Here is a 26,186-nt window from a genome sequence, read left to right as displayed (position 1 = left end):
TGTGGCTTCCTCCTCTCCTCTCCTCTCCTCTCCTCTCCTCTCCTCTCCTCTCCTCTCCTCTCCTCTCCTCTCCTCTCCTCTCCTCTCCTCTCCTCTCCTCTCCTCTCCTCTCCTCTCCTCTCCTCTCCTCTCCTCTCCTCTCCTCTCCTCTCCTCTCCTCCCCTCCCCTCCCCTCCCCTCCCCTCCCCTCCCCTCCCCTCCCCTCCCCTCTCCTCTCCTCTCCTCTCCTCTCCTCTCCTCTCCTCTCCTCTCCTTCCCCTCCTTTCCCCATACAGTATCTGACTAGTTAATGGATACTGTCATACTGTGTAAGTGTCTCATCTACTTTCCCTAACAAGAGGTCAATCGAGATGGAGTATGCTGTGTGTGTGTGTCCTGGTATTGGAATAGCAGCAGTATGTAGGTGAGTACAGTAAGTCCTAGCCCTCTCCTCTCCGCCTCAGTCTGACCACTCGTTCTCCTCAGGCTCCGAGTCCTCATCTGATTCGCTGTACTCCACTGCGATGCGTCGGGACAGGATGGTGGCCACGTCGTTCCCTACTGGCTCCTTCTTGGCTTCCTGTTCACGCTGCTCCTGCACCTTCCTCAGCTGGATGCCTGAGGACACAACACAAGTCATCTGCTGGTTATAACTGTTAAAAGATACTTTCTCTACTGTATATATGTTACTAGTAGCTTGGCTATCTTTCCATGTACATTAATGTAAACAGATCGTTCTGTGTAATCCTGGCCCTTCCACCTAGTGAACCAGAGGGTCTCACCTCTGCGGATGGCTGACAGCAGGTCGCTGCGTGCGTCGCTTATCGGGATGCCTAGCACCTTGCCCTTCCTTGGCAGTGTTCCCGCAGAGGGGTGCATGGCATGGGCTGGGGAGGGAGCGAATGTTGGGGGGCCACCAGGTGGGGGTGGAGGAGGGGCAACAGGGGGTCCCCCAGTGACAGGGTGCGATGGAGAGGGGAAGTAGCTGGCGGGTGGGGGTGGAGGGGGTGAGGGGCAGTATGGGCGGGACAGGGCGGCCATGGTGCCAGGGGCCAGGGTGGGGAGACCTGCAGGGGCCAGGGTGGGGGGCCCTGCTGTGCTGTCGAAGGCCGTCTGGGCTGAGGGGATGATGGGAGGAGGTGGGGGTGGGGCCGGAGGGATAAAGTGCTCTGGCATCTGGTGACCGCTGTGGAACAATGACAGAAAACCAATCAAGTCAGACAGGGCCTGTCCAGCACTACATCCTTTACATTATAATCAAATATATGCCTGTGGCATTTACTGTACATAGAATGGGCTTTGAGATTTTCATTCAACTTATATACAATAGAAGAAATGTAGTCAGAGAAGGAGAGAGGAGAGATGAGAGGAGAGATGAGAGGAGAGATGAGAGAGGAGAGAAGAGAGAAGATGAGAGGAGAGATGACAGAGGAGAAAAGAGAGACAAGATGAGAGAAGAGAGGAGAGATGGGAGAGGAGAGATGAGAGACGAGAGAGAGATGAGGAGAGATGAGATGAGAGATGAGAGATGAGGTGAGTGAAGAGAGTAGAGACGAGATGAGAGGGGAGGGGAGACGAGAGGAGAGACGAGAGGAGAGATGGGGGGATGAGAGGAGAGATGAGAGGAGAGATGAGTAGAGAGATGAGAGATGAGAGGGAAGACAATAGGAGAGACGAGGTGAGAAGAGAGACGAGGTGAGAGATGAGAGATGAGATGAGAGGGGAGAGGAGAGATGAGAGGAGATGAGAGCTGAGAGACGAGAGGAGAGATGAGAGACGAGAGGAGAGACGAGAGGAGAGATGAGAGGAGAGATGAGGAGAAACGAGAGGAGAGAGGAGAGACGAGAGGAGAGACGAGATGAGAGATGAAAGGAGAGACAAGAGGAGTAGCCAGCTACACACCTAGCCTCTTTGGCAGCTGCAGGCCGGGGTCCGTTTAGGGAGGGGTCTGTGGGTGTGGGTCCTTGGTTGGGCTGCACGCGGCCCAGGGAGTGCTGGCGGGCTTGAGCTGCAGCGGTGCCAGCAGCAGGGGGTCGAAAGGCCCGGTCCAGAGACTGGGTCTGGTTGGGGCCTGTGAGGTGCTCCTTCCCATCAGGACCCAAGACAGCTCCCTCTTGGGGTGGGTGGTTAGGGCTGGCAGGGTAGGACAGCTCATCAGACATACCAGACCTGGAACATTTAAACCACAGATAGAGGTTGATGTGGAGCAAGGGATCATCAAAGACTTTCAACATACACCTAGTCTCATGTCAATGGAGGTCTTAAAGAATGGATGTGTCATCTAAAACCAAGGAGCCAACTATTAAAACATAACAGTATTGCTGGAGTACAATGTAGAATATTATATCGTATCCCTTTAAGAATGCAGATTTGGAACGCAGTAAATGATGTCAGAGCTCATGCTATGCGCTTCACAGCGCTGTATGTGTTTTGACTGACAGCCGTTCTGAACGCAACAAGTTGCCCCCATCCCTCCTGCTAATTGGGCAACTTTTGCCATGTTTGTTGTCTGAGTGAGAGACATGCTGTACATTAAGAGAACTCAGTGTATTCTGAAAGATGAGACGTTGAGGGTCATAATAAATACCTCTGTCATACAACCAAGCCAAACACCCGTGAGCCCAAACGTGCACTTCACGTTTCCATATCATAAAATACATGTCATTTACAGTGTCAAAGTTTATCATCACTATGATGGACAATTACCAGATGACATGGTGTCATACCCTGGGTTCTTCTGAACAAGCCTGTTTGATATACAGTTAGTTACCAGATGACATGGTGTCATACCCTGGGTTCTTCTGAACAAGCCTGTTTGATATACAGTTAGTTATCGGATGACATGGTGTCATACCCTGGGTTCTTCTGAACAAGCCTGTTTGATATACAGTTAGTTATCGGATGACATGGTATCATACCCTGGGTTCTTCTGAACAAGCCTGTTTGATATACAGTTAGTTATCAGATGACATGGTGTCATACCCTGGGTTCTTCTGAACAAGCCTGTTTGATATACAGTTAGTTACCAGATGACATGGTGTCATACCCTGGGTTCTTCTGAACAAGCCTGTTTGATATACAGTTAGTTACCAGATGACATGGTGTCATACCCTGGGTTCTTCTGAACAAGCCTGTTTGATATACAGTTAGTTATCAGATGACATGGTGTCATACCCTGGGTTCTTCTGAACAAGCCTGTTTGATATACAGTTAGTTACCAGATGACATGGCCTCATACCCTGGGTTCTTCTGAACAAGCCTGTTTGATATACAGTTAGTTATCAGATGACATGGTGTCATACCCTGGGTTCTTCTGAACAAGCCTGTTTGATATACAGTTAGTTACCAGATGACATGGTATCATACCCTGGGTTCTTCTGAACAAGCCTGTTTGATATACAGTTAGTTATCAGATGACATGGTGTCATACCCTGGGTTCTTCTGAACAAGCCTGTTTGATATACAGTTAGTTATCAGATGACATGGTGTCATACCCTGGGTTCTTCTGAACAAGCCTGTTTGATATACAGTTAGTTACCAGATGACATGGTGTCATACCCTGGGTTCTTCTGAACAAGCCTGTTTGATATACAGTTAGTTATCAGATGACATGGTGTCATACCCTGGGTTCTTCTGAACAAGCCTGTTTGATATACAGTTAGTTACCAGATGACATGGTATCATACCCTGGGTTCTTCTGAACAAGCCTGTTTGATATACAGTTAGTTATCAGATGACATGGTGTCATACCCTGGGTTCTTCTGAACAAGCCTGTTTGATATACAGTTAGTTATCAGATGACATGGTGTCATACCCTGGGTTCTTCTGAACAAGCCTGTTTGATATACAGTTAGTTACCAGATGACATGGTGTCATACCCTGGGTTCTTCTGAACAAGCCTGTTTGATTTTCAGTTAGTTATCAGATGACATGGTGTCATACCCTGGGTTCTTCTGAACAAGCCTGTTTGATATACAGTTAGTTATCAGATGACATGGTGTCATACCCTGGGTTCTTCTGAACAAGCCTGTTTGATATACAGTTAGTTATCAGATGACATGGTGTCATACCCTGGGTTCTTCTGAACAAGCCTGTTTGATATACAGTTAGTTACCAGATGACATGGTATCATACCCTGGGTTCTTCTGAACAAGCCTGTTTGATATACAGTTAGTTACCAGATGACATGGCCTCATACCCTGGGTTCTTCTGAACAAGCCTGTTTGATATACAGTTAGTTATCAGATGACATGGTGTCATACCCTGGGTTCTTCTGAACAAGCCTGTTTGATATACAGTTAGTTATCAGATGACATGGTGTCATACCCTGGGTTCTTCTGAACAAGCCTGTTTGATATACAGTTAGTTATCAGATGACATGGTGTCATACCCTGGGTTCTTCTGAACAAGCCTGTTTGATATACAGTTAGTTATCAGATGACATGGTGTCATACCCTGGGTTCTTCTGAACAAGCCTGTTTGATATACAGTTAGTTATCAGATGACATGGCCTCATACCCTGGTTTCTTCTGAACAAGCCTGTTTGATATACAGTTAGTTACCAGATTACATGGGCTCATACCCTGGTTTCTTCTGAACAGAATGAGCCTGTTTGTCTATTGTGAAGGAAATTTGCTGTGGAACACGCACCTGAATGCATGCATGATTCCTTTGTATGCACACAAATTATGATCGGTTTCCCTGAATTGCCCTGTGGAAGCCTAACACTGTAAGGTCGTATGTTATAACTTATCTAGACATGTTGGCAATAGACCAAGCTTTCAAATGATGCCCACCTGACCCAGATTGATTTATAATGGAACGTTTTTGGATTGCGTAAACAACAACAGTAATTGTGTGATGGCGGGGATGCAGGGCTGAGTTCCAAACAAAACAACCAAGTGTGCTTGCTCTAGTTCCTCAAAGGCAGAGCTAGAAGTAAAAGTACCCAATAGTTGAAGACTCTTCTCTGAGTCATAAAAGTGTATTGGAATGACCTAGGAACTGTGTACACTGTGGAGAGGTGTGTGACCACTTGGAGACACCAGTTAGTCTTCTCACTCAAACCCTTGTATTTGTTTTGTCTTATGTTGCCCTACCCCATATTTTCCAGGAATAGTATTATCATGTTACTGAATGTATCCAGAGTATTTTCAGATTTCGTTATCAACAAATGCGGCAAAAAGGAAATGTAAAATGCACATAAAATCAACAGTGTAATGTTTGGATTCAGTCCTGTGTCAGGCAAACTGTTGTGTCCTCAACTTTAGTCAAACATTGTTTCATAATCTCCTAACTGTTCTCTTTCAATTGCTACCATGCTCATGCATTTTCATATTTATTCTGTAAGAAATATTCCAATGTAGCCCAACCAGGCCAATTTCCAGCAGTGTAAAGGGTTTTAGGGAGCATGCAGGCTTTCAGGCTTTTAGGTAGATGGCAGCAGAGAGCAGATTTTGTAAATTTACATTTAGTGGCGCACATATCACAATATCATACAATTGTTCATAAAAAGTTCCTTGATTGATTGGTTTGTTGGTTGATTGATTGTTTGGTTGATTGATGACTGAATGATTGATTGTTTCAGTGCATCCCTACTGACCTGTCTGGAGAGAGAGATCCCTCAGAGGACATGCCATGGTAGGGGGAAGGCGTGAGGCGGTTTTCTGGACGGAACTCCTTGTCGTAGGCCATCATGTTCCACTCCTGACGACGGTTACGGGCCTTCCTCACCTTCTTCACCTCCCGGCTGGGGTCCTCCACCTGTTTCTGCTCCTAGAAGAGACAAACCTATAAGACTGAGGTCCTCCACCTGTTTCTGCTCCTAGAAGAGACAGACCTATAAGACTGGGGTCCTCCACCTGTTTCTGCTCCTAGAAGAGACAGACCTATAAGACTGAGGTCCTCCACCTGTTTCTGCTCCTAGAAGAGACAGACCTATAAGACTGGGGTCCTCCACCTGTTTCTGCTCCTAGAAGAGACAGACCTATAAGACTGGGGTCCTCCACCTGTTTCTGCTCCTAGAAGAGACAAACCTATAAGACTGGGGTCCTCCACCTGTTTCTGCTCCTAGAAGAGACAAACCTATAAGACTGGGGTCCTCCACCTGTTTCTGCTCCTAGAAGAAACAAACCTATAAGACTGGGGTCCTCCGCCTGTTTCTGCTCCTAGAAGAGACAAACCTATAAGACTGGGGTCCTCCACCTGTTTCTGCTCCTGGAAGAGACAGACCTATAAGACTGGGGTCCTCCACCTGTTTCTGCTCCTAGAAGAGACAGACCTATAAGACTGGGGTCCTCCACCTGTTTCTGCTCCTAGAAGAGACAAACTTATAAGACTGGGGTCCTCCACCTGTTTCTGCTCCTAGAAGAGACAGACCTATAAGACTGGGGTCCTCCACCTGTTTCTGCTCCTAGAAGAGACAGACCTATAAGACTGGGGTCCTCCACCTGTTTCTGCTCCTAGAAGAGACAGACCTATAAGACTGGGGTCCTCCACCTGTTTCTGCTCCTAGAAGAGACAAACTTATAAGACTGGGGTCCTCCACCTGTTTCTGCTCCTAGAAGAGACAGACCTATAAGACTGGGGTCCTCCACCTGTTTCTGCTCCTAGAAGAGACAAACCTATAAGACTGGGGTCCTCCACCTGTTTTTGCTCCTGGAAGAGACAGACCTATAAGACTGGGGTCCTCCACCTGTTTCTGCTCCTGGAAGAGACAGACCTATAAGACTGGGGTCCTCCACCTGTTTCTGCTCCTAGAAGAGACAGACCTATAAGACTGGGGTCCTCCACCTGTTTCTGCTCCTAGAAGAGACAAACTTATAAGACTGGGGTCCTCCACCTGTTTCTGCTCCTAGAAGAGACAGACCTATAAGACTGGGGTCCTCCACCTGTTTCTGCTCCTAGAAGAGACAAACCTATAAGACTGGGGTCCTCCACCTGTTTCTGCTCCTAGAAGAGACAGACCTATAAGACTGGGGTCCTCCACCTGTTTCTGCTCCTAGAAGAGACAAACCTATAAGACTGAGGTCCTCCACCTGTTTCTGCTCCTAGAAGAGACAAGCCTATAAGACTGGGGTCCTCCACCTGTTTCTGCTCCTAGAAGAGACAAGCCTATAAGACTGGGGTCCTCCACCTGTTTCTGCTCCTAGAAGAGACAAACCTATAAGACTGGGGTCCTCCACCTGTTTCTGCTCCTGGAAGAGACAGACCTATAAGACTGGGGTCCTCCACCTGTTTCTGCTCCTAGAAGAGACAGACCTATAAGACTGGGGTCCTACACCTGTTTCTGCTCCTAGAAGAGACAGACCTATAAGACTGGGGTCCTCCACCTGTTTCTGCTCCTAGAAGAGACAAACCTATAAGACTGGGGTCCTCCGCCTGTTTCTGCTCCTAGAAGAGACAGACCTATAAGACTGGGGTCCTCCACCTGTTTCTGCTCCTAGAAGAGACAGACCTATAAGACTGGGGTCCTCCACCTGTTTCTGCTCCTAGAAGAGACAGACCTATAAGACTGGGGTCCTCCACCTGTTTCTGCTCCTAGAAGAGACAAGCCTATAAGACTGGGGTCCTCCACCTGTTTCTGCTCCTAGAAGAAACAAACATATAAGACTGGGGTCCTCCACCTGTTTCTGCTCCTAGAAGAGACAAACCTATAAGACTGAGGTCCTCCACCTGTTTCTGCTCCTAGAAGAGACAAACTTATAAGACTGGGGTCCTCCACCTGTTTCTGCTCCTAGAAGAGACAAGCCTATAAGACTGGGGTCCTCCACCTGTTTCTGCTCCTAGAAGAGACAAACCTATAAGACTGGGGTCCTCCACCTGTTTCTGCTCCTAGAAGAGACAAACCTATATGACTGGGGTCCTCCACCTGTTTCTGCTCCTAGAAGAGACAGACCTATAAGACTGGGGTCCTCCACCTGTTTCTGCTCCTAGAAGAGACAGACCTATAAGACTGGGGTCCTCCACCTGTTTCTGCTCCTAGAAGAGACAAACCTATAAGACTGGGGTCCTCCGCCTGTTTCTGCTCCTAGAAGAGACAAACCTATAAGACTGGGGTCCTCCGCCTGTTTCTGCTCCTAGAAGAGACAAACCTATAAGACTGGGGTCCTCCACCTGTTTCTGCTCCTGGAAGAGACAAGCCTATAAGACTGGGGTCCTCCGCCTGTTTCTGCTCCTAGAAGAGACAAACCTATAAGACTGGGGTCCTCCGCCTGTTTCTGCTCCTAGAAGAGACAGACCTATAAGACTGGGGTCCTCCACCTGTTTCTGCTCCTAGAAGAGACAGACCTATAAGACTGGGGTCCTCCACCTGTTTCTGCTCCTAGAAGAGACAAACCTATAAGACTGGGGTCCTCCACCTGTTTCTGCTCCTAGAAGAGACAAACCTATAAGACTGGGGTCCTCCACCTGTTTCTGCTCCTAGAAGAGACAGACCTATAAGACTGGGGTCCTCCACCTGTTTCTGCTCCTAGAAGAGACAGACCTATAAGACTGGGGTCCTCCACCTGTTTCTGCTCCTAGAAGAGACAAACCTATAAGACTGGGGTCCTCCACCTGTTTCTGCTCCTAGAAGAGACAAACCTATAAGACTGGGGTCCTCCACCTGTTTCTGCTCCTAGAAGAGACAAGCCTATAAGACTGGGGTCCTCCACCTGTTTCTGCTCCTGGAAGAGACAAACCTATAAGACTGGGGTCCTCCACCTGTTTCTGCTCCTAGAAGAGACAGACCTATAAGACTGGGGTCCTCCACCTGTTTCTGCTCCTAGAAGAGACAGACCTATAAGACTGGGGTCCTCCACCTGTTTCTGCTCCTAGAAGAGACAGACCTATAAGACTGGGGTCCTCCACCTGTTTCTGCTCCTGGAAGAGACAGACCTATAAGACTGGGGTCCTCCACCTGTTTCTGCTCCTAGAAGAGACAGACCTATAAGACTGGGGTCCTCCACCTGTTTCTGCTCCTAGAAGAGACAAGCCTATAAGACTGGGGTCCTCCACCTGTTTCTGCTCCTAGAAGAGACAAGCCTATAAGACTGGGGTCCTCCACCTGTTTCTGCTCCTAGAAGAGACAAACCTATAAGACTGGGGTCCTCCACCTGTTTCTGCTCCTAGAAGAGACAGACCTATAAGACTGGGGTCCTCCACCTGTTTCTGCTCCTAGAAGAGACAGACCTATAAGACTGGGGTCCTCCACCTGTTTCTGCTCCTAGAAGAGACAAACCTATAAGACTGGGGTCCTCCACCTGTTTCTGCTCCTAGAAGAGACAAACCTATAAGACTGGGGTCCTCCACCTGTTTCTGCTCCTGGAAGAGACAAACCTATACATTTATTTGATTTAACTTTTATTTAGTCAGGAGAAACCCATTGAGACCAGAGTCTCATTTTCAAAGGTGCCCCAAGCACAGCAAAAAAGCAATACAACAATACAAAATGATCACTTAAAAAACTACAAGTTACAACTTTCAACATTACAATCAAAACAATCTCATCATTAAATCAAAACAACTGCAACACATCTAATACTAGTCTTAAAGTGCCATGGCGACACCAGGGAACCTGCATTCACAAAACAGGGAGTTCTGCAGGCTATTCCAAGAATGGGGGCCATTAAAACTGAAAGCGGATCTACCTAGATCGGTACGGACTAGTGGAACCTAGAGAGTTAACCATCCCTGTGAGCAGGTTTGGTGTCTCATAACAGTGAAGTGAGGTAGGTTGGAAGCTTTTTCAGCAGAGCGTTGTAAACAGAAAGGGAGTAATGAAGTGATCTACGAGACTTTAGCGAGGACCAGCCGACCTTTTGATACAAGATGCAGTGATGAGTATTAAACCTGTCATCAGTGATAAAGCGAAGTGTGCTATGGTTCACTGCAGCCAAAGGTTTTAGAGTGGTGTCTGCTGCATTTTGATAAATGGTGTCACCATAGTCCAAAATTGACAGGAAAGTTGATTGTACAATCTGCTTCCTGCTGTTTAGAGAGAGGCAAGACATATTTAAAAAATATATATATATCCACTTTAAATCTTATGTTTTTAACTAGCTGTTCTGTATGTTTTTTAGGTGTTAAATCTTATTCAATTCAAACACCCAGATATTTATCGGCGTAAAGCACTCGATGAGAGAATCATCCAATGAGTAAGTACGCTACATGGCCAAAGTATGTGGACACCAGCTCATCGAACATCTCATTCCAAAATTATGGGCATTAATATGGAGTTGGTCCCCCCTTTGCTGCTATAATAGCCTCCACTCTTCTGGGAAGGCTTTCCACTACATTTACATTTTAGTCATTTAGCAGACGCTCTTCTCCAGAGCGACTTACACTAGATGTTGGAACATTGCTGCTGGGACTTGCTTCCATTCAGCCACAAGAGCTGATGTTGGGTGATTAGGCCTGGCTTGCAGTTGGCGTTCCAATTCATCCCAAAGGTGTTTCATGGGGTTGAGGTCAGGGCTCTGTGCAGGCCAGTCAAGTTCTTCCACACTGATCTTGACAAACCATTTCGGTATGGACTTCGCTTTGTGCACGGGGGCATTGTCATGCTGAAACAGAAAAGTGCTTTCCCCAAACTAGTGCCACAAAGTATGCTGTAGCGTTAAGATCTCCCTCCTTCACCAAACAGTTGGCACTATGCATTCGGACAGGTAGCGTTCTCAAAGTATCCGCCAAACCCAGTTCGTCCGTTGGACTGCCAGATGGTGAAGTGTGATTCATCACTCCACAAAATGCATTTCACGAAGCTCCTGACTAACAGTTATTGGGATTGACGTTGCTTCCAGAGGCAGTTTGAAACTCGGTAGTGAGTGTTGCAACCAAGGACAGACGATTTTTAAGTGCTACGCGCTTCAGCACTTGGCGGTCCTGTTCTGTTAGCTTGTGTGGCCTACCACTTCACGGCTGAGCCGTTGTTGCTCTTAGACGTTTCCATTTCACAATAACAGCACTTACAGTTGACTGGGGCAGCTCTATCAGGGCAGAAATGTGATGAACTGACTTGTTGGAAAGGTGGTGATGGTGCCACGTTGAAAGTCACTGAGCTCTTCAGTAAGGCCATTCTACTGCCAATGTTTGTCTATGGAGATTGCATGGCTGTGTGCTTGATTTTATACACCTGTCAGCAACGGATGTGGCTGAAATAGCCGAATCCAGTAATTTGAAGAGGTGTCCACATGCTGCTGTGTAAATAATGTATGTAGTCCATCTGAGACATTTTTGTGTGAATTAGAGAACATATATTTTGTTTTGCCCGCATTAAGTTCATGCTTTAAATCAACAAGGGCTTTCTGTAATGTAACAAAATCAGATTGCAACTCTAACATAGCTTGGTCAACAGTTGGTAGACCAATAGATAGACCAATATTATTTATAGAACAAAATCGACCTCTGCGGTACACCTTTCGTAATATCGAGGAAACTAGACTTGACACCATCAGAAAGCACACATAACATGAGCTGGTACACAGTGAGGGAGACCTGTGACCCACTGGTCTGGAAAGGAGTCCGTCCGTTCTAATGCAATATTCACACAGAAATGTTGAGACTTTTGATTGGTTCTCTCATACCCAGAAATGGAGAATTTTGATTGCTTCTCTCATACCTTTTTTCTGGGGGGTTGAGACCTCCCGTAATGGAAGGGGGCGGCTCTCTGGGGCTGGGTGTGGCTGTCCACGCATTACCATTTCACATCAAAGAGCCTCTTCAAACTCTGAAGTCAGGAGGACTTCAGCCATACTAGATAGTATAAACCCTCCGTATGGGACAAAACAATCAAAACTCACTATAGGACTAGCATAAACCATACATACAGCGCATTCAGAAAGTATTCATACCCTTTACTTATTCTACATACAGCCTGAATTCAAAATGGATTAAATGCATTTTTTTTCTCACCCATCTACACACAATACCCCATAATTCCAAAGTGAAAATGTGTTTTTAGACATTTTTGCAAATGTATTGAAAATGAAATACAGAAATCTCTAATTTACATAACTATTCACACCCCTGAGGCAGTACTTTGTAGAAGCACCTTTGGCAGTGATTACAGCTGTGGGTCTTTCTGGGTAAGTAGAAGAGTTTTCCACACCTGGATTGTGCAAAAATGCCCATTATTATTTTCAAAATTCTTTAAGCTCTGTCAAATTGGTTGTTGATCATTGCTAGACAACCACTTTCAGGTCTTGCCATAGATTTTCAAGTAGATTTAAGTCAAAACTGTAACTCTGACAATAAGGAAGATTCACGGTCTTCTTGGTGAGCAACTCCAGTGTAGATTTGGCCTTGTGTTTTAGGTTATTGTCCTGCTGAAATGGTAATTCCTCTCCCAGTGTCTGGTGGAAAGCAGACTGAACCAGGTTTTCCTCTAGGATTTTGCCTGTGCTTAGCTCCATTCCATTTATTTTTTATCCCCAGTCCTTAAAACCTGTTGAGGATCTTATCCCGATCTTATCCCGGTATTGGGATTCATTGTCATGTGACCATGGCGGGGAATTCAAAACTGCAAGAGTAATCATTTCAAAAAATCAAATAATCAACTATTTTCCTCCATTTGAAAGATATATCTCCTAAATCTAACCACGCTGTCCGATTTTCAGAGGCATTACGGAGAATGCATAAAGTTAGGTTATGTGAGGAGAGTACATTGACAATAGCTGCGTGTAATGTTTAGCCAATTCAAAGAAGGGCATCAACAGACAGAAAACTAGCTAGAATTATGCACTTACCTTTGACAATCTGCATCAGATGACACTCATAGGACATTATGTTATACAATACATGCATTTTTAGTTCCATCAAGTTCATATTTATATCCAAAAACAGCATTTACAGTCGCGGTGAAATTCAGAATTTTTTTCGGCTCGAATGCACCCAGTGAATCCAGCATTACAAATCACGGAATTACTATTCGAAAACATTGGTAAATTATAATATTGTCATTCAAAGAATAATATATTATCATCTCGTAATTGCTACCGAATGGCCAGATCTCAAAATAACTTTACTGGGAAATCACATTTTGCATAAACTGGGTACTATGCTAACAACAATAAGCTATATGCTAAGCTAAGCTAAGCTATACCGTTAGCATTAGCATCATCTAATATCGATAATAACATTCTAAATATCCCCTTACCTTTGATTATCTCCATCAGAAGGCGCTGCCAGAGATCCCAGGTCCAGAACAAATGTGGTTTCTTTTGACAAAGTTCATAATTTATGTCCAAATAGTTAGCGTTCAGTAGGCTCCCACAAAATGAGGTGGGCAGTGTAAAGTCACGTCGAAAAGCTAAAGAAAACCTAGTAAATAATCTATTTACGTTTGTTTAAACATGTCAAACGTTGTTCATCATTAATCTTTTGGTCCATTTTTAACGTGAAACATCAGTAAACATCAGTAATATTTTCACACAACCTATCAAGTGTCTAGAATAAACGATAATGAGAAAGGCACTCTTCTCAGATTCATGCGCAGGCGCAAAAAATGAAGTGATGACGTGTCAATTTGTAAGCTTTCTTATTCGGTCTGTATTCATCACAGATGCTTCCAACAACTTTCTAAAGATCGTTGACATCTAGTGGAAGCAGTAGGAGTTGCGAACTGAATCCTTTCTCACTGTGGTATCTTTAAAACAATGACACTAAATAGTACAGTCACAAAATTCTCATTTTTTTTAATCTATTTTTCACAGGTTTTTGCCTGCAATATGAGTTTTGTTATACTTACAGACACCATTCAAACTGTTTTAGAAAATTCAGAGTGTTTTCTATCCGAATGTGTTAATAATATGCATATCCTAGCTTCTGAGTTGGTGTAGGAGGCAGTTAAAAATTGCCACATATTTTTTTCAAAATTCTCAATACTGCCCCCGTGGCCCGTAGAGGTTAATGATTACAAGCATACCCATAACATGCTGCAGCCACCACTATGCTTGAAAATATGGAGAGACAAAAAGTGAATTTCTTTGCCAAATTTGTTGCAGTATTACTTTAGTGCCTTTTTGCAAACAGGATGCATGTTTTGGAATATTTTATTCTGTACAGGCATCCTTATTTTCCCTCTGTCAATTAGGCTAGTATTGTGGAGTAACTACAATGTTCTACTTTCACATTATGGGGTATTGTGTGTAGGCCAGTGACACAAAATCTCAATTGAATACATTTTTAAGTCAGGCTCTAACACAACAAAATGTGAAAAAGTGGAGGGGTGAGATTACTTCCTGAAGGTTCTGTAGGACATGTACGAGCTCATTTATTAATGTAATACATTTCAGTTCTGCTACAGCTGGTGGTGGAGTTACGTCTTAGTTGTTATTAAATAAATCATCATGCTTCCTCTAATTAAGAGCTCTATTCAATTCATATCGCGGAAATTCAGCGTTACAGTTTGATTGAAATTTAAAGGCAAAGTTCCTGTGGAGACTGCATTCACGGTAAACGCTGCAGATGACGGCTCAATAGGAAATTAGCTTTCCATTTCTATCGCGCCAGCCATACTGTAACTCTTCAGCCATACAGATCAAACAGCCCCTAGACAATTTAAGATGTATACAGTATCTTAGTAGTGTTAGAAAGAGGTTTTGTTCATTTTGCTAAACACATTAGACAAGGCTATTCACAAACCATGTTTCCTCTCTTGCTCGCTCCCACTCTCCATACGGCCTCATTCTCTCTTTCCTTCCCATGCTCTATGTCTGTCTAAACACATGTCCACATCCCTCCCTCTCCCCATACACCCTCATTCTCTCTTTCCTTCCCATGCTCTATGTCTGTCTAAACACATGTCCACATCCCTCCCTCTCCCCATACACCCTCATTCTCTCTTTCCTTCCCATGCTCTGTCTGTCTAAACACATGTCCACATCCCTCCCACTCTCCATACACCCTCATTCTCTCTTTCCTTCCCATGCTCTGTCTGTCTAAACACATGTCCACATCCCTCCCACTCTCCATACGGCCTCATTCTCTCTTTCCTTCCCATGCTCTGTCTGTCTAAACACATGTCCACATCCCTCCCACTCTCCATACGGCCTCATTCTCTCTTTCCTTCCCATGCTCTATGTCTGTCTAAACACACATCCACATCCCAAGGCTTTTGCACAGACAGTCTAAAAAGAGCAATGAGCTAATCCTGACAGGCCGGATGTCAAATGGTGGAGGAAAGGAGAGAGGGTCTGAGAGGGAAAAAACAGCCAACAGTCATAACAATATATATATATAGACAATTTAAGATATATATATTTATTTATGAGAGAGAGAGACAGAGAGAGAGAAAGAGCAAAGAGCTTGCAGCGAAATATAGAAAATGTGAGAGAGTAGTGATTCATCACAGATACACATAAAACACACATTCACGCACGTGCACATACACATACACACAAACTCACTTACCTTGTCACCTGCCTTCTGCCGCCTTTTCTCCTTCCTCTTATTTTCTGTTGCTTGGATCATCTTCTCCTTCCACAGATTAAAGAAGTAGGACGGGTCTGTGTAGAACTTCAGACCATCCTTGTTGTCATCCCTGTATGACAACACATCCTGACCTGAGACACTGGCCTTGGCAATGCAATTGGTACCTACATTTTATAACTCTTGTGTTATAATACACATAAATTGCACATCCCCAATGCTTAATTCTGTACCTTAATGTAAAAGGAGAAGTGCAATGACTAAAGTGGTGTTCAGTAAGTCGTAATGTGATTGGCTGAGAGCTAACCTGTAGGGGCTAAGGATGTTGAGGGGTGGAGGTTTGTCACAGCGATGGTACATCTCCATGACAGGGTTGAGGATGGAGTTCCTGGACACCACCTGCTGGTCTTGGATGGTGGAGCTCTTGAAGGCCTTCCTCATGTTGATGTCCTGCAGCGAAACTGGGACCAGAATGCCAAGGATCAACACAATGAATGAACACTACAACACTGACTCATTGGCAGCTATGAATGAAGTCCCATGGCAACCCAGAATGTTTACAAGTGTGGAATGTTCAATAACATGAAAACAAACCACATTTATTAGTGGTGTATCAATGCTTCCTCTTCAATAAGAACACCATTTAATAGAACAGCAAACATAGGGTCAGGATTACTGTGAGCAGAGTCTTCGAACAGGATGAACATACAATATCCACTGTATCCCAGCCTGTATAATGACAACCAATGTATTGGTGATTGGAGCAGCAGGGAGTCTGGGACTCAGCTGTTGGGTTCTAAGCCCTGGCGAAGCCCTAGCTTTTTGCTACTGTGTGTTATACTACACTCTCTTACTATGGTGCTCTTCATTTGATGCTCATTCATGCTCTCATACCACATGCTGTGCTGTATGTTGTCCTGGGAGTGATCATGCGATATAGCATGTATTGTATGATGCTCAGCAGATAATTATACCCTTCTTATCCCCCAGCTGTGACCCCCCCACGTTGCCTCCACCTACCCTCCTCCACAGTGGAGTCCAGCTGGGTGACTTTGACCGCCAGCAGGTCCACTCTCTCCTGGAGGCTGTTCATTCTCATGTAGAAGCTGTTGGCCTCGTTGAACAGCTCTCCAAAAATGTCCTCTGCATGTCGACCTGCATTCACAAAACACACACACACACACACACCATGCATAGACATGGGTCAGGGACAGAGAAGGGCAGTGAGCCCCTGAGTCAGCAAGTCAGTCAGTCAGCAGTTAGTCAGTCAGCAGCCAGCCAGTCAGTCAGTTAGCAGTCAGACAGCCAGCTCAACAGTCATTCAGCCAGTCAGCAGTCAGTCAGTCAGGTGAATAGACTTACTCAGGCCCCCCAGCTGTTTGATGATGGCTGCCAGGGTGCTGTTAGTGACACACTCCAGCTCGCTGGTGACCCCGTCCGGCACGGCTCCACGGCACAGGTGCCTGGGCTCGATGCATCTTTTAACCAGCGGCATGGCGGCTGCGCCCTACACACAGTCACACACTCACCTACAGAGAGCCAGGGAGGAAGGGTTAAAAAAAACACTCCAATTAGCACATTCATGACAGCTTTAAAACAATATAACTTAGACTTCAGTGGAGCCATCTATAATGAACCAAAATATAAACGCAACATGTAAAGTGTTGGTCCCATGTTTCATGAGCTGAAATAAAAGATTGCAGAAAATTTCCATGTGCACAAAAAACGTATATTTCTCTCCAATTTTGTGCACAAATGTGTTTACATCCTTGATAGTGAGCATTTCTCCTTTACCAAGATAATCCATCCACCTGACAGGTGTGGCATATCAACAAGCTGATTAAGCAGCATGATCATTACACAGGTGCACCTTGTAATGGGGACAATAAAAGGCCACTCTAAAATGGCAGTTTTGTCACAACGCCACAGATGTCTCAAGTTTTGAGGGAGCGTGCAATTGGCATGCTGACTGCAGGAATGTCCACCAGAGCTGTTGCAAGAGAATTTAATGTTAATTTCTCTACCATAAGCCGCCTCCTATGTCATTTTAGGGAATTTGGCAGTACGTCCAACTGGCTTCACAATCACAGACCACGTGTAACCACGCCAGCCCAATACCTCCACATCCGGCTTCTTCACCTGCGGGATCGTTGAAGACCAGCCACCCGGACAGCTGATGAAACTGTGGAGTATTTCTGTCTGTAATAAAGCCCTTTTGTGGGGAAAAACTAATTCTGACTGGCTGGACCTGGCTCCCCAGTGGGTGGGCCTGGCTGCAGCCCTGCCCAGTCATATTGAAATCAATAGATTAGAGCCTATTGAATTTATTTATATTGACTGATTTCCTTCCATGAACTGTAACTCAGTAAAATCATTGAAATTGTTGCATGTTGCGTTTATATCTTTGTTCAGTATATATTGAACTTCCTGTTGTGTGACACGTCAATTAGAAGCACCGAATAAAGAAAGAGTCAATAGACGGGAGAGAGAACGGAGAGACGCAATAATGACCATGTAATCAACCGATTAAATACATGCAAGGGTGCAATCATAAGGACTCTTAATTACTTAATTAAAGGCGAGGATTTTCTTTGATTTTCCCATAGACAGACATTTTAAAATGGTGGTCACCTCAAAAAAAAAGAAATTCCAGATGGATTCTCCTCGGGTTTTCACCTGCCATATCAGTTCTGTTATACGCACAGACATTATGTTAACAGTTTTAGAAACTTCAGAGTGGTCTCTATCCAATACTAGTAATTATATGCATATCCTAGCTTCTGGGCCTGAGTAACAGGCAGTTTACTTTCGGCATGTCAGTCATCCGAACTTCCGAATACTGCCCCCTATCGCTAAGAAGATTTATAGGACCAGGGCGCAAATAATAATATAATAATAATAATCAATAATTTTGCTCTTCATTTAGCCATCTTACATATAAAACCTTATTTGTTCATCAGAAATTGTGAATAACCCACCACAGGTTAATGAGAAGGGTGTTCTTGAAAGGGTGCACATAACTCTGCAATGTTGGGTTGTATTGGATAGAGTCTCAGTCTTAAATCATTTTCCACACACACAGTCTCTGCCTCTATTTAGTTTTCATGCTAGTGAGGGCCGAGAATCCCCTCTCACATAGGTATGTGGTTGCAAAGGGCATCAGTGTCTTAACAGCACGATTTGCCAAGGCAGCGCTATCCAGAAATCTGGTAGTGGATGTTAATTATTTGACTAGGCTACCTGACCAACCTTCCTCTGAACAAGCCATGAACTGTTCCTCTCTATCATTGGATGATGCACAAACTCAAAGACTTGGTGTCTACTGGTTGACCTAGCTAACTATAGCTAGGCTACTCATAATGATGTATTGGTTGACCTAGCTAACTATAGCTAGGCTACTTATGATGATGTATTGGTTGACCTAGCTAACTATAGCTAGGCTACTCATGATGATGTATTGGTTGACCTAGCTAACTATAGCTAGGCTACTCATAATGATGTATTGGTTGACCTAGCTAATTATAGCTAGGCTACTCATGATGATGTATTGGTTGACCTAGCTAACTATAGCTAGGCTACTCATGATGATGTATTGGTTGACCTAGCTAACTATAGCTAGGCTACTCATAATGATGTATTGGTTGACCTAGCTAACTATAGCTAGGCTACTCATGATGATGTATTGGTTGACCTAGCTAACTATAGCTAGGCTACTCATGATGATGTATTGGTTGACCTAGCTAACTATAGCTAGGCTACTCATGATGATGTATTGGTTGTTTGTTTTTTGCTTTTGAAGAGCTTGGGGATTATGAAAAGCGTTATAGAAATGTAATAAATGATTATTACGTTCCTGACTAGTCTCCCAGTCCCTGCCTCTGAAAAACATCCCCACAGCATGATGCCACCATGCTTCACCATAGGGATGGTGCCATGTTTCCTCCAGACGCGACGCTTGGCATTCAGGCCAAAGAGTTCAATTTTGGTTTCATCAGACCAGAGAATCTTGTTTCTCATGGTCTGAGAGTCCTTTAGGTGCCTTTTGGCAAACTCCAAGCTGGCTGTCATGTGCCTTTTACTGAGGAGTGGCTTCCGTCTGTCCACTCTACCATAAAGGCCAAATTGGTGGAGTGCTGCAGAGATGGTTGTCCTTCTGGAAGGTTTTCCCATCTCCACAGAGGAACTCTGGAGCTCTGTCAGTGACCATCGGGTTCTTGGTCACTTCCCTGACCAAGGCCCTTTTCCCCCAATTGCTCAGTTTGGCCGGGCGGCCAGCTCTAGGAAGAGTCTTGGTCGTTCCAAACTTCTTCCATTTAAGAATGATGGAGGCCACTGTGTTCTTGGGGACCTTCAATGCTGCAGACATTTTTTGGTACTCTTCACCAGATCTGTGCCTCGACACAACCCTGTCTCGGAGCTCTATGGACAATTCCTTTGACCTCACGGCTTGGTTTTTGCTCTGACATGCACTGTCAACTGTGATACCTTATATAGACAGGTGTCTGCCTTTCCAAATCATGTCCAATCAATTGAATTTACCACAGATGGACTTCAATCAAGTTTGATTGATTTTAGAATGAACTGTGTATCAGTTTCGTCCCATAATTCAACCGATAACCTAAATTCAATAAATAGGATGAATAAAGGGAATCTCATGCTTATCTGAACACGTAGCCTTTCTCATGTCATTATTATCACAATGTTTAAAATCAACATTTAAAGCATAGCTATTGGACAATTGTTCTTTTGGATGGCAATATATGAGATTTCAGTGTGGAAAAAGTACACTTTTCAATTTTCCGCTGTAACATAGTATATCGGGAGATATATCGCTATCGTTAATCTAAATATATACAGTATATACTCTACATAGAAATAGGGCTATTCTGTTCAATATCAATGGAAGACAAAGAACATTATTACTTTTCCTACATCAGCATATCATCTTGAAATGTCAGGCTTTGAAAAACTAAATGCATAGAAACAGTAAATGACTTGGTAACAGGAAATAAATGTATTTCCATGACAGAATTAAAAAGTAATTTTGGACTGACCAATGTAAATAAATTCAAATACATGCAACTTAAAAGTTACAGAACACGGAATTTTGGCAACCTCGAGGGAATATAATTTGAGTGAAAAGATGATGATCCTATGATTGGGAAGATATACAAAACCTTGCTGAGAGCCTATCCAACTGACAATCTCTTAGAAAAAAACTATTGGAATAATGACTTAAAAAGAGCTGATGTTGGCACAAGATGGAGGGAAAGTTGGAGCATAACAAACGAGATTACATTTAACGAAAATGTACTCTTAATCCAGTATAAGCTTATGTATAGCCTTTATTATACAAGAGACAAAATTCTCAAATTCTATAGCAGTCATGTGTAAAATGCATAATGACTCAATAATCCATGCTTTCTGGGAACGCTATAAAATTCGGAAGTTTACATATTTCAAGACATGTCATATGGGGTGTAGTGAGATAATCGTCCAGTCCATTGGGTCTCTTCTCATCACTCATCTTGAAAAAATGTATACTTAAAACATGGAAATCAATTAATCCTCCATCATTAACACAATGGAAAAATGTATTGATTTATTATTTAAATATTGAAATCGCGTGAGCTACGGAGAGAAACAAAATGGTGAAGTTTCAGGCCAGGTGGCAGAAAGTGATGAGGGAGCTGGAGGGGTGTGCTAGTGGGTCTTGGCAGGTGTGATGTTGTTGATGTTTGTATGGATGTTGTCGTTTCTATGTGTATGTTTTGTATTGTTTATAAAAGAAAATAAATGAATAAATGTCAGGTTTTAAGGAAATGTATCTTATTTAAAAGAAATGGGACAAGATGTTCCAAGGCTACAGAGTCCTTTTTGCAGCTGTCAGAATTCCGATGAATTGGCACAGCGAAATAATGAACATGTGTAAACAACCTCAACGGGAACCTCTAGATGGGAAGCTGGAGCAGTGCACGTGACCGTACATCCTCACACTGAGAAAGGCCCATGATACTCTGGAGGATGGGAGCTGGCCTCGTAACATGTCTGCTCTGCAGCTCCTAGGTTGCAACCCCTCTCTGCTCTACGCTACACTGTGCGAACCTTGTGTTCAAAACCATGAGCAGTTGAATAGTCAAAAATGCAGCTTATTTTTGAGAATGAATTCTTGAGTGGTGAAAGCTTTCAGCTTCAGAAGGGTTCCGACAGGATCAAAAAACATTTCATACTTCACTATTATGGAGAAAACTAATATCAGATACTCACAGCTGCAACTTACATTTACATTACATTTAAGTCATTTAGCAGACGCTCTTATCCAGAGCGACTTACAAATTGGTGCATTCACCTTATGATATCCAGTGGAACAACCACTTTCCAATAGTGCATCTAAATCTTTTAAGGGGGGGGGGGGGGTTAGAAGGATTACTTTATCCTATCCCAGGTAGTGAGAGGATTCATTTGAAGCCTACTTTGTAATTAGGCCTTCCACTTAGAGCAAGCTTAACAGGAATCCTGCCACTCACTGTTTTGACTTCAACAATGAGCATGCCAAGTGGCAGCTGAGTAAACAAATCCAAAGCTTACAGTCTCTGCAGCGATAGTTATCTTTCTGTATCCTTAAGAAGATACATTTACTATCTTGGTGAACGATCCCGGTAATCATTTATACATGACTCCTAGTGCTGAGATCACTGAGACCTCACCTCTTAAATATTATGCTTATTTATGTCCTGACACACTACAGCTTATTGTTCAAATATGAATGAGTAAACTTTGTTCTCCTTTGATAGTTCTTCATGAATGATTACTTCACACCAAACACTGCCGTCCTCTCGAGAATCTATTGGCATCTGTTGCTGGCATCTTCTAACCACTACAGTCTCTACCACATTTTTCGCCATCCTCTCCATTGCTTACACTGTCTCTTTGTTGTTGGAGTTTCTCACTATTCAAACTAAGAGAGGCTCTTAGCATCTATCTAAATGCTACCATTGATTCTAAAACGTCAAGTTGGGTGACTTCTCTCTCATCTCTAATTCTTATCTCCTCTACTGGAGCCTGTGTGTAGCATGCCGCCACAGCCCGGACTTAACAGTCACAGGAACAAAACTGATTAATGAGTGGAAACCATAGCAACGCTTCCACCGTGCTGTTAGCATGACACTGACTCCAGGCTTCCTTTGACATAATCTACGGTATGTTCAGAACAAGATAGTAGAAATCAATGATCCACTGCATTCCTCCCATCACAGACCTAGCAGTTCAATCAGAGCCACCATACAGTGAGTGAATCTATTAAAACTAGGTAAAAGCAATGAGCAGTATTCAAAGATCAGCACAGTTATAAGTAAAATATACAATCACAGCACCCCACATTAAAGGTTCCTCCTGCTCCTAAAAAAGTACACCTGAAAAAACTCTATTAAGACTGCTGAAGTCCTGACTCCATAACCTTCCACTGTCACACCCTGATCTGTTTCATCTGTCTTTGTGATTGTCTCCACCCCTCTCCAGGTGTCACCCATCTCCCCATTATCCCCTGTGTATTTATACCTGTGTTGTCTGTTGCCAGTTCAGTTTTGTTTCGTCAAGCCTACCAGCAGTTTTCCCTCTGTTCCGGTCTCTCGATTGTACCTGTTTTCTAGTTTTCCCCGGTTTTGACCTTTTCTGCCTGTCCTGAGCCTCCCTGCCGTCATGTACCTTTGCCCCACCTATCTGGATTACTGACCTCCGCCTACCCTGACACTGAGCCTGCCTGCCGTCCTGTACCTTTGCCCCACCTATCTGGATTACTGACCTCCGCCTACCCTGACACTGAGCCTGCCTGCCGTCCTGTACCTTTGCCCCACCTATCTGGATTACTGACCCCTGCCTGCCTTTGACCTGTCTTTTGCCTGCCGTCATGTACCTTTGCCCCACCTATCTGGATTACTGACCTCCGCCTACCCTGACACTGAGCCTGCCTGCCGTCCTGTACCTTTGCCCCACCTATCTGGATTACTGACCTCCGCCTACCCTGACACTGAGCCTGCTTGCCGTCCTGTACCTTTGACCCACCTGTCTGGATTACTGACCTCCGCCTACCCTGACACTGAGCCTCCCTGCCGTCCTGTACCTTTGCCCCACCTATCTGGATTACTGACCTCCGCCTACCCTGACACTGAGCCTGCCTGCCGTCCTGTACCTTTGCCCCACCTATCTGGATTACTGACCCCTGCCTGCCTTTGACCTGTCTTTTGCCTGCCGTCATGTACCTTTGCCCCACCTATCTGGATTACTGACCTCCGCCTACCCTGACACTGAACCTGCCTGCCGTCCTGTACCTTTGCCCCACCTATCTGGATTACTGACCTCCGCCTACCCTGACACTGAGCCTGCCTGCCGTCCTGTATCTTTGACCCACCTGTCTGGATTACTGACCTCCGCCTACCCTGACACTGAGCCTCCCTGCCGTCCTGTACCTTTGCCCCACCTATCTGGATTACTGACCTCCGCCTACCCTGACACTGAGCCTGCCTGCCGTCCTGTACCTTTACCCCACCTATCTGGATTACTGACCCCTGCCTGCCTTTGACCTGTCTTTTGCCTGCCGTCATGTACCTTTGCCCCACCTATCTGGATTACTGACCTCCGCCTACCCTGACACTGAGCCTGCCTGCCGTCATGTACCTTTGCCCCACCTATCTGGATTACTGACCTCCGCCTGCCTTTGACCTGTCTTTTGCCTGCCCCTCCCTGTTATATTAATAAACTGTTGTTACTTCGAGGTTGTCTGCATCTGGGTCTTACCTGAAACGTGATATCCTCTGCTTTACAAGTAACAGTTTGCAAACTTTCTCCTTAGCAATTAAGACTACATTTTATGGCCTACCCTTTGTAACCCCTAAATCAATCAAGATTGTCAAGGTACCATTCGGGCTGACAAATCAACCATGCAAAGTCATACTCTACCAAGGCTAACCTAAATGTGTTCCATATCAGCTCTGAGGACCTACTCCTATTTCTTTCCTACAAGCTGTTCCGGCACTTGGTGGCAGAAAGGTGCCACTTTTCTTAAGAAATGGTTGAAATATGCATAAATATCAGGGTGACATTCAAGACTGCTGAACAATTTAACAAATGGCCACCTGGATTTTTACATTGACCCCCCCCCCCATTTATTTTGACACTGCTGCTACTCACTGTTTATTATCTTTGCATAGTCACTTCACCCCTACCTACATGTACAAATTACCTCGACTAACCTGTACCCCCGCACATTCACTCGGTACTGGTACCCCCTGTATATAGCCTCCTTATTGTTATTTTATTGTGTTACTTTAGTTTATTTGGTAAATATTTTCTTAAATCTTTCTTGATTTGCATTGTTGGTTAAGGGCTTGTAAGTAAGTGTCTCACAGTAAGGTCTACACCTGTTGTATTCAGTGCATGTGACAAAAAGTTTGATTTGATTTGAAGACTAGTGATACTGCTGTTAATGCTGTTGTCTTGGTAATCTAAGGCGAGCATGCACCTGGACTTCTCATCCTGTAGGATATATGGTATGCTTTACGAACATGTGCATTAGGTAACACTTAGTTAACACCTGTGTATTAACACGTAATTACTGTAGTATTGAAATGCTACACAGTAGCCTCATTTATTGGTAACTGCTTAGTAATAGATCGATGGGCAGACATGTGGCTCTAAATCTGCTGCATCATGCAGGCAGATTGCTTTTCCAAAAATATCCATGGCTTAATTAGTAGTTGTCTTTGATTGGACATGACTGATTAGAAGAAAAATAATGACATTAGTGAGTTCATGCAGTTGGACTGACGATTACGTCACCATACCTCCGACCGTTGCTGCTTCTGCACGTGCATGTGATTTGTAAAGAAAAGGGAACAGGTGCTCGCCACTAGAACCATTGGGCTACAGCAGCAGATAACCAGTCAGTGTTCAAGTACAGCTGGAAATCTAATAAACGTGAACGTGAAGAGGAAAACCAATATATTGATTGGTTAGAATTGACCAGGATGAATAGGATAGGGTGGGTTGATTGCATTTGGAGTGATGAGAGCGTCAACCTATGACACTACGGAGGCACCATGTCTGTCACACGAAAATGTTTTATGTTCCCCATGATATAATGTCTTCTATTGTAAGATGATAATAAATACAACCGCAGTCACCTCCACCCACTCTATTCTGGATTAGTATTTTTCCACGCAATTTTTTTTTATAGAATTTGAAATTCTTATTGTGCAATATATAAAAATGTAGTCTATTCTAGTGATCTAAAAATTGTAAAATGGTACATAAATCTACTTACCACTGGTTGTTTTTCTTAACCTTGTTTTACCTCCAATCTTTGGCTGTATTATTTGGCAGCTATTTAGACATCACGCATGGAATAGATCGAAGGCATTGCTGCGCGCTACCATCATTAACGATGCATTGTCGACGTGAAGGGAATAGAGGACGATGCTGAAATCTGGAGTCCCTATGCCTGCATGTGTTTCCTTCGGGGGATCGGCTTTCCTCGACTCGACAAACACTCTGCGGCAACGAAACCACTGCGCATGCGTGTATGGGCTAACACGGACCACCACCCAGTGTTTCAAAGATGCCCAGAACCCGCAGAACAAAACAAAAAAACTATTTAGGACACAAAAATTACATCCCCCAAAAATAGACGCATGAATAGAATGACCTAGCTGTGACAATGTGGCTTCATCCAATATGCATAGGCCAGTCTATGTGATAATCGCATGTTGCCATGCATCAGGGTGAGGGGCAGTACTGTGCATAGA

The 26,186-nt window shown here is 44.3% G+C and overlaps 1 protein-coding gene across 1 annotated transcript; it reads right to left on the bottom strand.

Annotated features, from left to right (window-relative positions):
* Window positions 1-242: 242 nt before the first annotated feature.
* Window positions 243-26,109, bottom strand: LOC115204481 (wiskott-Aldrich syndrome protein family member 3-like). Its single transcript, XM_029770096.1, has 9 exons — window positions 25,706-26,109; window positions 16,750-16,916; window positions 16,408-16,542; window positions 15,695-15,848; window positions 15,370-15,499; window positions 5,582-5,754; window positions 1,882-2,148; window positions 762-1,165; window positions 243-597 (listed from the first exon to the last, which is right to left on the bottom strand). The coding sequence occupies exons 2-9, from the start codon at window positions 16,880-16,882 to the stop codon at window positions 440-442; spliced, it is 1,554 nt and encodes a 517-aa protein (XP_029625956.1). The 5' UTR covers window positions 16,883-16,916; window positions 25,706-26,109; the 3' UTR covers window positions 243-439.
* Between the last annotated feature and the right edge of the window lie 77 nt (window positions 26,110-26,186).

Source organism: Salmo trutta, chromosome 12 (genome assembly GCF_901001165.1).
Source record: "Salmo trutta chromosome 12, fSalTru1.1, whole genome shotgun sequence".
NCBI classification, from domain to species: domain Eukaryota; kingdom Metazoa; phylum Chordata; class Actinopteri; order Salmoniformes; family Salmonidae; genus Salmo; species Salmo trutta.
This window is presented reverse-complemented; position numbering and strand designations above follow the sequence as displayed.